The 15,136-nt window shown below is 44.8% G+C and overlaps 1 protein-coding gene across 1 annotated transcript in view; it reads right to left on the bottom strand.

Annotated features, from left to right (window-relative positions):
* Positions 1-12,974: 12,974 nt before the first annotated feature.
* The window catches only part of LOC139274849 (mesenteric estrogen-dependent adipogenesis protein-like), a 37,068-nt gene continuing 34,906 nt past the window's right edge, over positions 12,975-15,136 (bottom strand). The window contains exon 5 of the mRNA XM_070891550.1: positions 12,975-13,604. Within this exon, the coding sequence (XP_070747651.1) occupies positions 13,450-13,604 (155 nt within the window). The 3' untranslated portion in view covers positions 12,975-13,449. The remainder of the gene's footprint in view (positions 13,605-15,136) is intronic.

Below are 15,136 nucleotides of genomic sequence, written 5' to 3'. Positions count from 1 at the left end.
TGGGAGGGTCAGGGGTTGCTTTTTGAGGAGAGGGTGATGATGGTACATTTGAAGGAGAGGAGGACAGTACCTGAGGAGAGAACCATTAACAATATCAGCTTACATGGGAGCCAGGCAAGGAAGTTGGGTGGTTAGTGGTTTCATGGGAATAGGGTCGAGGGAGCAGGAAGTGGGTCTCATGGACCAGATGAGCTCGGAGAGGTCATGAGAGGACATTGTAGAGAAACTGGAAAAAGACCCGAGTTCAGGGCTATGGCAGGGGAGAACCTGAGAGGAAGTTTGGATCAGTGGGCTAGAGGAGGGGAGGGAAGTGGCAGAGGCAGCTGATCGGATGGTTTCAATCTTAGTGACAAAGAAGTCGCACTTGTTGGAGGTAAGGGTGGAGGAGACAGGGGAGAGGGGTTTAAGAAGATGGCTTGCAGTAGAGAAAAGAAGCTGGAGGTTATCTTTGAATTCCAGAATGATCTTGGAATAGTGTGCAGTTTTGGCAGACGAGAACAGGCCCCGATAGCGCTTTATGTTTTCCAGCCAGCTTTGACGGTGAATGGCTAAACCAGTTGACCGCCATATCCATTCAAGTTTGCGGCCCTTATACTTGAGGGAGCGGAGATGAGGGCCGTACCAGGGGAATGGCCAGGGTGAGAGAAAGTAATAGTTTCAATGAGGACTAGGACATCAATGGTGGAGTTGAGGGTGTGGTTGAGCAGATCGGTAGCTGCAGAAATGCCATGGTGAATGAAGGGCCAAAGGCTGGACGGTTGAGGTTTTGAAAGTGCAGTTGTAAGTGAATTGGGAGAGAATTTTTTCCAGGGACGGACACAGAAGGAAGCAGGGTTGGGAGGGGGAAGAGGGATGTGGGTGGATAGCGATACCAGGAAGTGACCGAAATGGCCTTATCTGTGATTGACGGATTGGGAATAGCAATGTCTATTACTGTTACATATTGTATTATGTGTATTGCAAATATATAACTTTCAAAGCACATGTAAATAGTCATCATCCATGATATGCGATTATTTTTTATTCAAACCAGTAGGCTTTGATTCTCAAGATGTCTGTATAGTTTTATTATTATATGGGGATAAATATTTCATATGGAAATGCCCTCCACAGATAAGGACACATCATTCATATGGATATAAGAACATAAGAACCGGATATAAAACGGGTCAGAGGGTCTAGTAAGGAGGAGGAACTGAGGGAAATCCTTATAGGCGGGAAATTGTGTTGGGGAAATTGATGGGATTGAAGGCCGATAAATCCCCAGGGCCTGATGGACAGCATCCCAGAGTACTTAAGGAGGTGGCCTTGGAAATAGCGAATGCATTGACAGTCATTTTCCAACATTCCATTGACTCTGGATCAGTTCCTATCGAGTGGAGGGTAGCCAATGTAACCCCACTTTTTAAAAAAGGAGGGAGAGAGAAAACAGGGAATTATAGACCGGTCAGTCTGACCTCAGTAGTGGGTAAAATGATGCAATCAATTATTAAGGATGTCATAGCAGCGCATTTGGAAAATGGTGACATGATAGGTCCAAGTCAGCATGGATTTGTGAAAGGGAAATCATGCTTGACAAATCTTCTGGAATTTTTTGAGGATGTTTCCAGTAAAGTGGACAAAGGAGAATCAGTTGATGTGGTATATTTGGACTTTCAGAAGGCTTTCGACAAGGTCCCACGCAAGAGATTAATGTGCAAAGTTAAAGCATATGGGATTGGGGGTAGTGTGCTGACATGGATTGAGAACTGGTTGTCAGACAGGAAGCAAAGAGTAGGAGTAAATGGGTACTTTTCAGAATGGCAGGCAGTGACTGGTGGGGTACCGCAAGGCTCTGTGCTGGGGCCCCAGCTGTTTACATTGTACATTAATGATTTAGACGAGGGGATTAAATGTAGTATCTCCAAATTTGCGGATGACACTAAGTTGGGTGGCAGTGTGAGCTGCGAGGAGGATGCTATGAGGCTGCAGAGTGACTTGGATAGGTTAGGTGAGTGGGCAAATGCATGGCAGATGAAGTATAATGTGGATAAATGTGAGGTTATCCACTTTGGTGGTAAAAACAGAGAGACAGATTATTATCTGAATGGTGACAGATTAGGAAAAGGGAAGGTGCAACAAGACCTGGGTGTCATGGTACATCAGTCATTGAAGGTTGGCATGCAGGTACAGCAGGCAGTTAAGAAAGCAAATGGCATGTTGGCCTTCATAGCGAGGGGATTTGAGTACAGGGGCAGGGAGGTGTTGCTACAGTTGTACAGGGCCTTGGTGAGGCCACACCTGGAGTATTGTGTACAGTTTTGGTCTCCTAACTTGAGGAAGGACATTCTTGTTATTGAGGGAGTGCAGCGAAGATTCACCAGACTGATTCCCGGGATGGTGGGACTGACCTATCAAGAAAGACTGGATCAACTGGGCTTGTATTCACTGGAGTTCAGTTGAATGAGAGGGGACCTCATAGAAACATTTAAAATTCTGACGGGGTTAGACAGGTTAGATGCAGGAAGAATGTTCCCAATGTTGGGGAAGTCCAGAACCAGGGGTCACAGTCTAAGGATAAGGGGTAAGCCATTTAGGACCGAGATGAGGAGGAACTTCTTCACCCAGAGAGTGGTGAACCTGTGGAATTCTCTACCACAGAAAGTTGTTGAGGCCAATTCACTAAATATATTCAAAAAGGAGTTAGATGAGGTCCTTACTACTAGGGGGATCAAGGGGTATGGCGAGAAAGCAGGAATGGGGTACTGAAGTTGAATGTTCAGCCATGAACTCATTGAATGGCGGTGCAGGCTAGAAGGGCCGAATGGCCTACTCCTGCACCTATTTTCTATCTTTCTAAGTTTCTATGTTTCCCCTTTGAGTGGAAATATCCTCTCTGCATCCACCTGTCAATCCCCTCATTATTTTATATGTTTTGATAAGATCACCTCTCATTCTTCTGAACTCCAATGTGTACAGGCCCAACCTATCTTCATAAGTCAACTCCCTCATCTCCGGAATCAACCTAGTGAACCTTCTCTGAACTGCCTCCAATGCAAGTATATCCTTCCTTAAATACGGAGACCAAAACTGCATGCAATACTCAAGGTGTGGCCTCACCAATTCAGTTGTAGCAGGACTTCTCTGCTTTTATACTCTATCCCCCTTGCAATAAAGGCCAACATTTCATTTGCCTTCCTGATTACTTGCTTTACCTGCATATTAACTTTTTGTGTTTCATGCACAAGGTCCCCCAGGTCCCTCTGTACTGCAACACTTTGCAATTTTTCTCCATTTAAAAAATAATTTCCTTTTCTATTCTTTCTGCCAAAGTGGATAACCTCACATTTTCCCACATTATACTCCATCTGCCATCTTTTTGCCGACTCACTTAGACTGTCTATATCCCTTTGCAGATTTTGCGTGTCCTCCTCACAATTTGCTTTCCCACCCATCTTTGTATCATCAGCAAACTTGGCTACATTACACTCAGTCCCTTCATCTACGTCATTAATGTAGATTGTAAATAGTTGAGGCCCCAGCACCGATCCCTGTGGCACCCCACTCGTTACTGTTTGCCAACCGTAAAATGACCCATTTATCCTGACTTTCTGTTTCTGTTAGTTAGCCAATCCTCTATCCATGCTAATGTATTACCCCCAACCCTGTGAACTTTTATCTTGTGCAATAACCTTTTATGTGGCACCTTATCGAATGCCTTCTGGAAATCCAAATACACCACATCCACTTTATCCACCCTGCTCGTTACATCCTCAAAGAATTTCAGCAAATTTGTCAAACATGATTTCCCTTTTATAAAACCAGGCTGACTCTGCTTGATTGAACGAGGCTTTTCCAAATGTCCTGCGACTGCTTCCTTAATAATGGCCTTCAGCATGTTAGGCTAACTGGTCTGCGTTTTCCTGCTATCTGTCTGCCTCCTTTTTTAAACAGGGACGTTACATTTGCTATTTTCCAATCCGCTGGGACCTCCCCAGAATCCACTCTCACTGCAGTCACTTCTTTTAAGACCCTAGGATGCAAGCCATCAGGTCTAGGGAACTTGCCCACCTTTAGTCCCATTATTTTGCCGAGTTCTACCTCTTTAGTGAAAGTGATTGTTTTAAGTTCCTCCCTCCCTATAGCCTCTTGATTAGCCACTATTGGGATATTTTTAGTGTCTTCTACCATGAAGACTGATACAAAATATTTGTCCAAATTCTCTGCCATTTCCCTGTTCCCCATTATTAATTAGTCCGTCTCATCCTCGAAAGGACCTACATTTACTTTAGCCACTCTTTTCCTTTTTATATACCTGTAGAAACTTTTACTGTCTGTTTTTATATTTTGTGCTAGTTTACTTTCATAATCTGTCTTCCCTTTCTTTATTTTTTTTTAGTTGTTCTTTATTGCCTTTTAAAATTTTCCCAATCTTCTAGCCTCCCACTAGTCTTGGCCACATTGTATGCTGTTGTTTTCAATTTGATACCCTCCTTTATTTCTTTAGTTAGCCACGGATGGTTATCCCTTCACTAACAGTCCTTCCTTCTCATTGGAATATATTTTTGTTAAGCGTTATGAAATATCTCCTTAAATGTCCACCACTGCTCATCAACTGATCCACACCTTAATCTATTTTCCCAGTCCATTTTAGCCAACTCTGCCTTCATTCCTTTGTAGTCTCCTTTATTTAAGCTTAGGATACTGGTTTGTGATCCAACTTTCTCACCCTCCAATTGAATTTGAAATTCAACCATACTATGGTCTGCAAATATTATGCCTTCACCTCTAATCCTCAAATACCAAAGTACTGCAGCACACAGTAGTATTACATAGGATATAGCCTAACCAGTCCATGCCAGCATTTATACTCCACTCGAGCCTCCTCCCAGCCGCCCTCATCTAACTATCAGCATAACCCTCTATTCCTTTCTCCCCCCGTTTCGATAAGATCACCTTTCATTCTTCTGAATTCCAATGAGTAGAGGCCCAACCTACTCAACCTTTCCTCATAAGTCAAACCCCTCATCCCCAGAATCAACCTAGTGAACCTTCTCTGAACTGCCTCCAAAGCAAGTATATCCTTTCGTAAATATGGAAACCAAAACTGCACGCAGTATTCCAGGTACGGCCTCAAAAATACCTTGTATAGCTGCAGCAAGACCTCCCTGCTTTTATACTCCATCCCCTTTGCAATAAAGGCCAAGATACCAATGGCCTTCCTGATCACTTGCTGCTGCATACTATCCTTTTGTGTTTCATGCACAAGTACCCCCAGGTCCCGCTGTACTGCGGCTCTTTCTCCATTTAAATAATAACTTGCTCTTTGATTTTTTTCTGCCAAAGTGCATGACCTCACACTTTCCAACATTAGAAGCATTGGAAATGTAATCATCATCATCATAGGCAGTCCCTCGGAATTGAGGAAGACTTGTTTCCACTCCTGAAGTGAGTTCTTTGGTGGCTGAACAGTCCAATACGAGAGTACAGACTCCGTCACAGGTGGGACAGATAGTCGTTGAGGGAAGGGGTGGGTGGGACTGGTTTGCCGCATGCTCTTTCCGCTGCCTGCATTTGATTTCGGCATGCTCTCGGCGTTGAGACTCGAGGTGCTCAGCGCCCTCTTGGATGCACTTCCTCTACTTATGGCGGTCTTGGGCCAGGGACTCCCAGGTGTCAGTGGAGATGCCGCACTTTATCAGGGAGGCTTTGAGGGTGTCCTTGTAGGATTTCCGCTGCCCACCTTTGGCTCGTTTGCTGTGAAGGAACTCCAAGTAGAGCACTTGCTTTGGGAGTCTCGTGTCTGGCATACGAACTATGTGGTCTGCCCAGCGGAGCTGATCAAGTGTGGTCAGTGCTTCAATGCTGGGGATGTTAGCCAGGATGAGGACGCTGATGTTGGTGCACCTGTCCTCCCAGGGGATTTGTAGGATCTTGCGGAGACATCATTGGTGATATTTTTCCAGCCACTTGAGGTGTCTGCTCTACATGGTCCATGTTTCTGAGCCATACAGGAGGGCAGGTATTACTATAGCCCTGTAGACCATGAGCTTGGTGACAGTTTTTGGGGCCTGGTCTTCAAACACTCTTTTCCTCAGATGGCCGAAGGCTGCACTGGCGCACTGGAGGCGGTGTTGGATCTTGTCATCGATGCCCGCTCTTGTTGATAGGAGGCTCCTGAGATATGGGAAGTGGTCCACGGTGTCCAGGGCCACGTCGTGGATCTTGATGACTGGGGGGCAGTGCTGTGCGGTGAGGGCAGGCTGGTGGAGGATCTTTGTCTTACGGATGTTTAGAGTAAGGCCTATGCTTTCGTATGCCTCAGTAAATACGTCGACTATGTCCTGGAGTTCAGCCTCTGTGCGTGTACGTAAGGGCCTTAATAAATCTGGCAGAGAAGTAGGAAGCACGGCATAAAAAACACGATTCCTAATTAAATGAACTATCTGCGCAGAAGCAGGCATCGTCCTGATCAGCCATGATCTTATTGAATGGCGTTGCAGGCTCAAAGGGCCGAATGGCCTACTCCTGCACCTATTTTCTATGTTTCTATGTTTCTATGTCAGCGTACTGTAGCTCGACGACAGAGGTTGGGATGGTCTTGGATCTGGCCTGGAGACGGCGCAGGTTGAACAGGTTCCCACTGGTTCTGTAGTTTAGTTCCACTCCAGCGGGAAGCTTGTTGACTGTGAGGTGGAACATGGTGGCGAGAAAGAGAGTTGGGGCAATGACGCAGCCCTGTTTGACCCTGGAATACCAGGGTCGGGAAGGAGATCTTAGAGTTTGGAACCACTGGAGGCAGTCCAGTGCTCTGGGTGGAGTGAGAGAGGAGTCCCAGGATGTGGCAGCATTAGGAGAGAGTATTGGATGTGGTACTACTCAGGAGGCAGGGGTCCCAAGAACTAGGAGTGCTGAAAGTGGGTGGTCAAGCAGTCCGGGAGCATCGATAAGGAGGGTATCTAGGTCTAGAACAAGCCGAGAGAGGAGCTTCAGGGTTATTGGGGTGGTCCTGAGATACGTGAGCTGTGTGAGGAGATCCTCGAGTCTTCGATTAGTGGGAGGGATGTTTCAGCTTTGCAGTAACTATTTTCTGGCCAGGTTAACTGAAGGTGGGTGATAGAGACTGTCAGAAAAATATCAGTTGAAACTTGAATTTGTTACCAAATCAGAAATTGGCCAGAGAACTAACCAACACCTGGATTCATACCACAAAGACTTCTCTTCCTTCTGCAGGTTTCATTCTGTAATTAAATCAACTAGACTGGATTTCTGCTCGATTTTGCCATCACATCATGTAGTGGATGAATGTCCCTCTCCTCCTGGTCGCAGCATGTAGCAGCTCGGGGAAGATAGTTAAATGTTCGATTAAATTTAAATAGTTCCACCAGCATCATCACAGAATGCTATGGAACGCTATTGTGACTTCACCATAAGACCTCAAACTATTCGAAATCCATACGTACAGCCCCACATCTTGCATTAGCAGACACTGCTAATTGTATGAAAAGAATGATATGGTCTGTAAATTTTCTGCAACATCACAATTTTTGTATTGTGTGGCCACAGAGGTATTCAAACACAATTTTTTTTTAAAACACGTTTTTTTCTAACTTTCATTTAAAACATTACACAAAAATACATAGCAAACATAATCAGGCTATATAAATATTGGATTGAGAGCTTCCAACAAATGAAGCTAGTAATGGGATTCCACGCTAGGTAAACATGAAGGCAGGGTGTAAATAAACATATACAGAAGGAGGTCACCTCTGAAACACGTAAGGCAAAGAGGAAGTAGAGCTGGGAAGGAAGAAATGGAGCCCGAACCAAATTGTAAGATATGGAGAGAGCAGGAAGTCCAATGTTGTTTGCAGTATCACAGAAAAGGTTAATGTGTACAACAGCGTAGCCTGATTAAGGGATAGACTTTGGTTTTTCTTTTTAAGAGTCAGTGAACTGAGATACAGCAACCTGTCAAATCACAATAAGTTAACAAATCGGCCTATTCCTGTGTCCTAAAGGATTCCACAGAGAGACCCAGTGAACGGTGTAATGAGTTAAATTAAACATGACTCTCAGTAAGGGCCCTTATCTAATTACTCACTAATGTCAATAGAGCAGAAACCTGAGGCATGCACACAAAATATTAAAAAGGTGCTCATTCAGCCACAGTTTATCTAGCACCAATTAGGAGCCAATGCATCCTATACGTGTGATACTTGAGTGAGCCAGAGGATTTGCTGTCTTATCCCACGTAACATACAATATATTATCAGGACAGCGAATAATGGTGATTGAATGTGTCAAATTTATATGCATATTTATGTGTTGGATCGATAATAATAGACCCAGGTTCGGGATCTGGATGAATGTTAAATAAGAGACAAGACAAATGAAGTAAAGATAAAACACCGTTTACTGAGAGAAAAGAAACATAGTGCAGTTTACGAAGAAAAGAGAAGTATGATAAGATGCAACAAAGCTCACAACCTTCGGTCCGTCGGGAACTCCACAACGACGGCTGGTCAGGAGGCTTGGGGGTCTGGCACCGCTCGCGAATCACGGTCCAAGGTGAAGTTCAAAGAGCTACTGGACAGTTCCATTCCTTTATACTATTGAACAAACATGGGTGCATGTGGCTTATGGCCAACTCCTAATCTGTAAGGCGCCAGCTGTTCTTCCACAAAGCATGGGACCTCGAGGCACCAATCGTCCCATAAATAAGATGGTGTGTGCATCAAGGTCTCTCTCTCTCTCTCTCTCTCTGCATTAACATTCCATGAGGCATGAAGCAGAAAATACACTGTAAATGTTGGAATATCATAATTAACCCTATGTGATTAACCCTATACAATACAATTTATTACACAATATTGTGGGAGTGTTGCGTATTTCTGCGACCCTGGAGTCTTCGAGTAGTGGGAGGAGTGTAGCAGCTGTGCAGGAAACATTTTCTGGCCAGATTAAGTGAAGGTGGGTGACAGAGAATGTCAAAAAAAATCAGCTGAAACTTTTGGATTCTTGGCCATAACACAATTGGCCAGATAACTTACCTGCATCTTATACTGGAGACATTTGACATATATCCAAATTCACCTTTCTGCCAACTCCCCTCCCACCACTTGCCTAGTCCTGACACTGTCCCCAAAGACACGCATTCGCTTTCTAGTTGGTGAGTTGGAGGCCTGATCCACATGCACTGTATGTTGAATAGACAGTCTGAATTGTCCTTTAAGTTTTTGCACAAGCAGTATCAGCTTTATAGTAGAGATGGGGCCACTGCCTCCAGATTTGTCACATTTGTCAGATGCCACAAGGGCCCTGCGGCAGGAATTATATTATAGGAGTTGCTTTACTTTAGACTGCCCCAGAAAAATTAGTCTCCCTCGACTATTCTACTTGTATTTTTTGGGTCTTGTGAACTTCAGCTGTTTTGGAGGTGGTTGGGGGCAGGAGCAGGGGAAGGTGACCCAAAATTGACATCATGAAAAGAACAATGAAAAACACGAGGGGGAAGATTTTAACCCTACTCACCCAGCAGAAAATGGGCAGTAGCCAAATAAAATCGGCCACATTATGTACCTGACCTGGAGCAACTGGGAGTTGACCGTTTGGGATTTTAACTTTGCTCGACTGAGCAAGCAGCAAGCACGTCTGCCCAGGCCAGTGGGTCCTTTTTTTACATCGGGTCCCAATTATGTTATCGGAACCCAGCTGCAATTTTAACTCAGTGGTTTGAGTATGAATCTGCAGTAAGGCCAACCTAGTGAGGAAAAGGATTGGGGCCAGTAAATGCACAAAAGGGTACAATTTTTAAAAAGAGTTTATTTTTCTTTTCTTGTGAGGCCAGGAGAAGTGGGAGTGCTCCTTCAGGCCCCACAAGGAAAGCTTAGGCCTCCCCTGCCACGGACTGGGGCTCCCTTTCTGGATTGTGAGATCCCCCGCAGGACGATCCAGCAGCCTATCCAACCGACTTGGTCTCGGCGGGCGGCTTCCGAAACCCATTGATATTCCACAGCTTTCCCGGATAGAAGCGATGTGAAGTGGGCTAGCGGTATTTAAATAAGGCGAGGTTGCTAAAATCCGCTGCGGGAGGAAATGAACTCGCCAGCGCGGTTTCCTACTGGAAAATCACTGGCAGTTAAAATCCAGGCCAATGTTTTGTTCTGCTCAGCTGGTAGCACTTTTGCCTCGGAGTCAGAGGGGCTGAAATTCAGCCTCGCGAAAAGGCCTCTTACTGGTGGAAAGCAGCGGCCATATGCTGGAGTCCAGTGGCCGCCAATTTGGGGTCGAAATTCACCATGGTGGATTTTCCGGCGGTTCCCACTTCCACCCTGCTGCTGCCGACCGGTCCTAAGTGCATAATAAAAGCACACATCGCCGATCTTCCGCACCTCCATCTAAATTCAGCTTGAAAAACCGCATGGTGCCCCCGACAGCTTTTTCTGTCAGTGCACCTTGTTTTCTGTGTGTGGGACATAAGAACATAAGAAATAGAAGCAGGAGAAGGCCATACGGCCCCTCGAGCCTGCTCCACCATTCAATAAGATCATGGTTGATCTGATCATGGACTCAGCTCCACTTCCCTGCCTGCTCTCCATCACCCTTTATCCCCTTATCATTTAAAAAACTGTCTATTTCTGTCTTAAATTTATTCAATGTCCCAGCTTCCACAGCTCTCGGAGGGAGTGAATTCCAGAGATTTACAACCCTCAGAGAAGAAATTTCTCCTCATCTCAGTTTGAAATGGACGGCCCCTTATTCTAAGATCGTGCCCTCTAGTTCTAGTCTCACCCATCAGTGGAAACATCCTCTCTGCATCCACCTTGTCAAGCCCCCTCATAATCGTCTGCGTTTCGATAAGATCACCTCATAAGAAATGGCGGCACGGTGGCCATTAAAGGCGAGGACCCACTGCCGGCCATCTTCCAGATCAGCCGGGCAAATATGCACCAGGTTCGGCTGGGCTGCCCACAGGCAACCTGGCACCCCCTTTTGGGTGCCAGGCCGCTGGCCCGGCTGAAACCCTCCCTGGTGGACCTAACTAAAATCTTCGCAGAGCTCACAGTGGCTTTCACCTTTAAGTGAAGGGGAGAGACGTGATGATGCACACGCATCACGCTATCATCACCGCTCTGCTGATGATTGACAGCGGCAGTGACTCGGTCCCGCCTCCACTTCCGCCCCTCTTGTTGTCGATCTTCTGCTTAACGTTTCACTTGCACCCCCATTATGACCGACTTCCGGTCCGCTTCAAAAAAAATGACAAAGAGCTGAATTTCACCAAAGAGGCAACCTCATCCGATGCGGTGGAAAAAACACTTCAGATGCGGTAGGTGTGACCCATTTCGGGCAGACCTGAATTTTTACCCCAGAATGCTGTGAGTTCAAACTCCATATTTGGACTTGAGTTTACATTCTAAGCTGATATTCCAATGCAATATTGAAGGCACACTGTCCTTTAAATGAGCCATTAAACCAAGGTCGTGTTTACCTATTCAGGTAGATAATAACTTTTATTTATATATAGCGCCTTTAACGTAGTAAAACATTCCAAGACACTTCACAACAGTTACAAACAAACAGATAAATTTGACACCGAGCCATAGAAGAAAGTAAGGCAGATGATCAAAAGTTTGTTTAAAGAAGTAGGTTTTAACAAGCATCTTAAAGGGGAAAAAGAGAGGTAGAGAGGCATAGAGGTTTAGGGAGGGAGTTCCAGAGCTTAGGGCCCAGGCAGCTGAAGACACATCCACCGATGGTTGAGCAGTTATAATATGGGATGTTCAAGAGGCGAGAATTTGAGGAGTGCAGACATCTTGTGGGATGGTGAGGCTGAAAAAGATGACAGAGATAGGGAGGGGGCAAAGTCATGGAGTGATTTGTAAACAAGGATGAGAATGTTGAAATCAAGGCATTGTTTAACTGGGAGCCAATGTAGGTGAGAAAGCACAGGGGTGATGGGTGATCGGTGATCTTGACTTGGTGCGGGTTAGTACACAGGCTGCTGAGTTTTGGATGACTTCAAGTTTATGTAGTGTAAGTAGATCATAAAAATCCCATTGCTTTAAGCAATAAGGCTCTATGTAAATGCTAGTCATTCCTTTCTTCTTTGTAAGGGGGTAAGAAGTATATTTAAAACCGAAATAAGGGTATGATACAAAATCAGGTTAAAGATCGTAGCTCGTGCCTGTGTGCTTATCTTTAAAAAGTGAAGAACAAGCTTAAAAATCCAGAGCAAGGTTGAAACTGCAGAACAACACATTCCAATAGACTGAGGTCAGCTGTGCATGCGCTGAGGAAATGAAGATGCTGTGGAGCCATTCAGCTGACCATCTGATAAGGGTTAACAAATCAATGTAGCTCCGCTGATAAGCTGTACGCCAACTGGTAGATGGAGAAGGCTTTTGTACGAGGATTGCATGCTTCAGAAAATGTATAACTGTGCATAGAATGGGGAAGATCCTGCCTTAGGTGGCTAAGACTGTGAGCTTCCCCTGCATATGCTTGAATAAAGATCGTAAAAGTGAATTCAAGGTTTCATCTGTTTGATTCCATGGTCGTTATAAGGGCAGGTGTCGATTCCTTATTTCAGGGAATCCACCTTGAAGAAAAGACACCTTTTTACCCCAACATTCTTCTTGTTCAAGTTAGTGAAATTAAGTTTGTTAGCAGTGTAGGGAAGGTCATCGACAAGTTTGGATCATCAGGATCAAGCTTTGCACACACATGATTCAGGGCTTTGCATTCTGTCTTCACACACACACACACCCCCATGACTTCCATTTGGCAATTGTTTGCCTCTCATTTATTTCTCCACTTGAATTTCCAACAGAGAAGGAGAAACAAAAGTGGCACAAAGGCAAGAAACACAAATTCATTTGAGGCAATACTTGGAGTTTCCTTCCTTACCCAAGTACCGGAAAACGAGGACTGTTCCTTATTTAGGAGTTGTAAACACCCTTACGGAGCCTGCCTCCTGAGAGTGATCCCATCATTAGCATATGGCTACTAATCCAAAAATAGATATTTTTTATTCAAAATGAAAACATATTGAAGACAAAAAATTGCCCCACCACCTGGTGGTAATCTGGCAAAGTAAGTTCTCCAAAGGCAAGGTGATCCACTCCACCAGATTACTGCCCAGGCTGCAAAGCTGAAAATTTAGCCCATTATAAATAATGGATCAAACAAAAATGCCCTTCCAACCATGTGTGGCAATGATGTAGTGGTTAGTGAAAGATATGCCATTATCACTTGTGCCAGCACATGAACTAACAGTGCAATACATTCCTGAAGCCATACCAAAAAAACACATCCAAGACATACAATAAAAACGATCCAGGCTATTCCAAATCCGAGGCAGCTTGACAAGATCTACACACACATTCAGACCATCCAAGGTAACTAATGAGGGACATTGCCTTTGAGTTGAAAAACTTGTATTCACTTTCATTTTCTTAAAGGCATTCATTCGATATATTTGGGCAAGTGTTGTGTAAACTGTAGGAGATAAGATTTCTCATTTACTGCAGGCAGCTGTGATGAAGACATTTCCTTTACAGATGTCCGCTTTGCACATGGTTGTGCTTGAGGTGAATTAAACACTTCATCCTTAGAAGAGCCTGTTTTAAAAAAGAAAATATGATTTTTTATTTTGAATGCTTAGCAAAGAGGAAACTTCAAATTTATAAAATGTTTGAATATGAGGGAGAAAATGCTGACTATCTAATAACCAAACTGATTGTATTGAACTGTCATACAGTCACTGCTGGAAGAGTATTTTGGGATAGGAGACATCACTTAATTTAAAGTGGACACTAAGCTGCTGAAATATTTCCTGCATTACAAAACAGTGCATATCTAATGCAGTCATTAATATATATTTGATCAAAACCAAATGTAGTGTTGTTGAAAGGAAAGAAAAAGAAGAAAAAGGAGAGAGAGAGAGAGAGAGAGAGAAGAGAGAGAGAAAGAGAGAGAGAAAGAGAGAGAGAAAGAGAGAGAGAAGAGAGAGAGAGAGAAGTGCCGTCTGCTAAAACCCCTAGATCTCTTTCAATTTCACTGGTAGGTATTCATGGTACTAAGTCATTCATTTTCCCCGCTGTTCAATACTTTTCACTACTGCATATTAGATTTTACCTGCTAACTTTAATATTTTATCTGTCACATTGTGTTGGTCCACCACTGTCTCCTCAGATTCAATTGCCCTTCAGTTTAGCTTTGTTGTCTTCAAATGCTCTAATAATGATTCCACGAGACAATGTGTTGTGCTTGAAGTGTAGTGACCTTAGTCCATTTAATGTAACTCCAGAGTGAGGATCACACATGGTAGCCTGCCTTTTATACTAGGCCTGTCCCACCTGTACAGGTAACCTACAAGTCTCCCACTGCAGTGCCCTCTGGTGGCTACAAGCAGTAACCATGTAGGATACATGACATCACTCTCCCCCAAGTTACTTACACACACACGACAAACTAGTACCAGAACTGCTGGATGGTGTCCAGGTAGCCTGGTGATGGTGCTAAGTGCTGGCAGTAGGAACCTGGTTGGCTCAAGTTGCCTGCTCTCGGGGCCTTTGCCATTGCTTCTAGCGTCGGGCAGGTTTGCAGATGCCCATGACCTCCCTGTCCTCTCCTTGCGCCCCGCGTCATTGCTGCTCCCCAAGGAGCTATCGTCTAGTAGTGCACAGGGAACTGCTGACTCACTTGCCTGGGCGTTGTTTGGTTTGGGATGCTGGCTGGTCCCAGTCCCATTTGGGAGAACCATTGCAGGTGACCCTTTGTTCCCAGGTGTAGCCTTGGTGGCGATAGGGTCTGGGGGCTGTGCCTTAATGCAGTTTGCTCTTTCAGGCTTGTGGCGGTTGGTACTATCGAGTGCCTGAGAGGTGGAGCCGATCGGGGGCAGGGTTTTAATACCGTTGCCATTGCCCTCCTGAGATCGCTTGCTCTGCAGCTTGTATAGATTAGCTGCTTGTGGCTACACTCTGTGGTGCATCACTCTGGTCCCAGGGACGCAGGCTACAGCATCGGGTAGTTCGCTGGATCTGTGTACTCCTGATGCATGTTTGCCCACTGCATTGACTGTATGCAGTTGAAATCCTACAACGTTTCATTACTTATTGTAAATAACCTGTTGCTCCGATCGCCATCAGTT

Source organism: Pristiophorus japonicus, chromosome 10, assembly GCF_044704955.1.
Source record: "Pristiophorus japonicus isolate sPriJap1 chromosome 10, sPriJap1.hap1, whole genome shotgun sequence".
Lineage (NCBI taxonomy): Eukaryota > Metazoa > Chordata > Chondrichthyes > Pristiophoridae > Pristiophorus > Pristiophorus japonicus.
The sequence above is the reverse complement of the archived record's forward strand: the minus strand, read 5'-3'. Positions and strand labels throughout refer to the sequence as shown.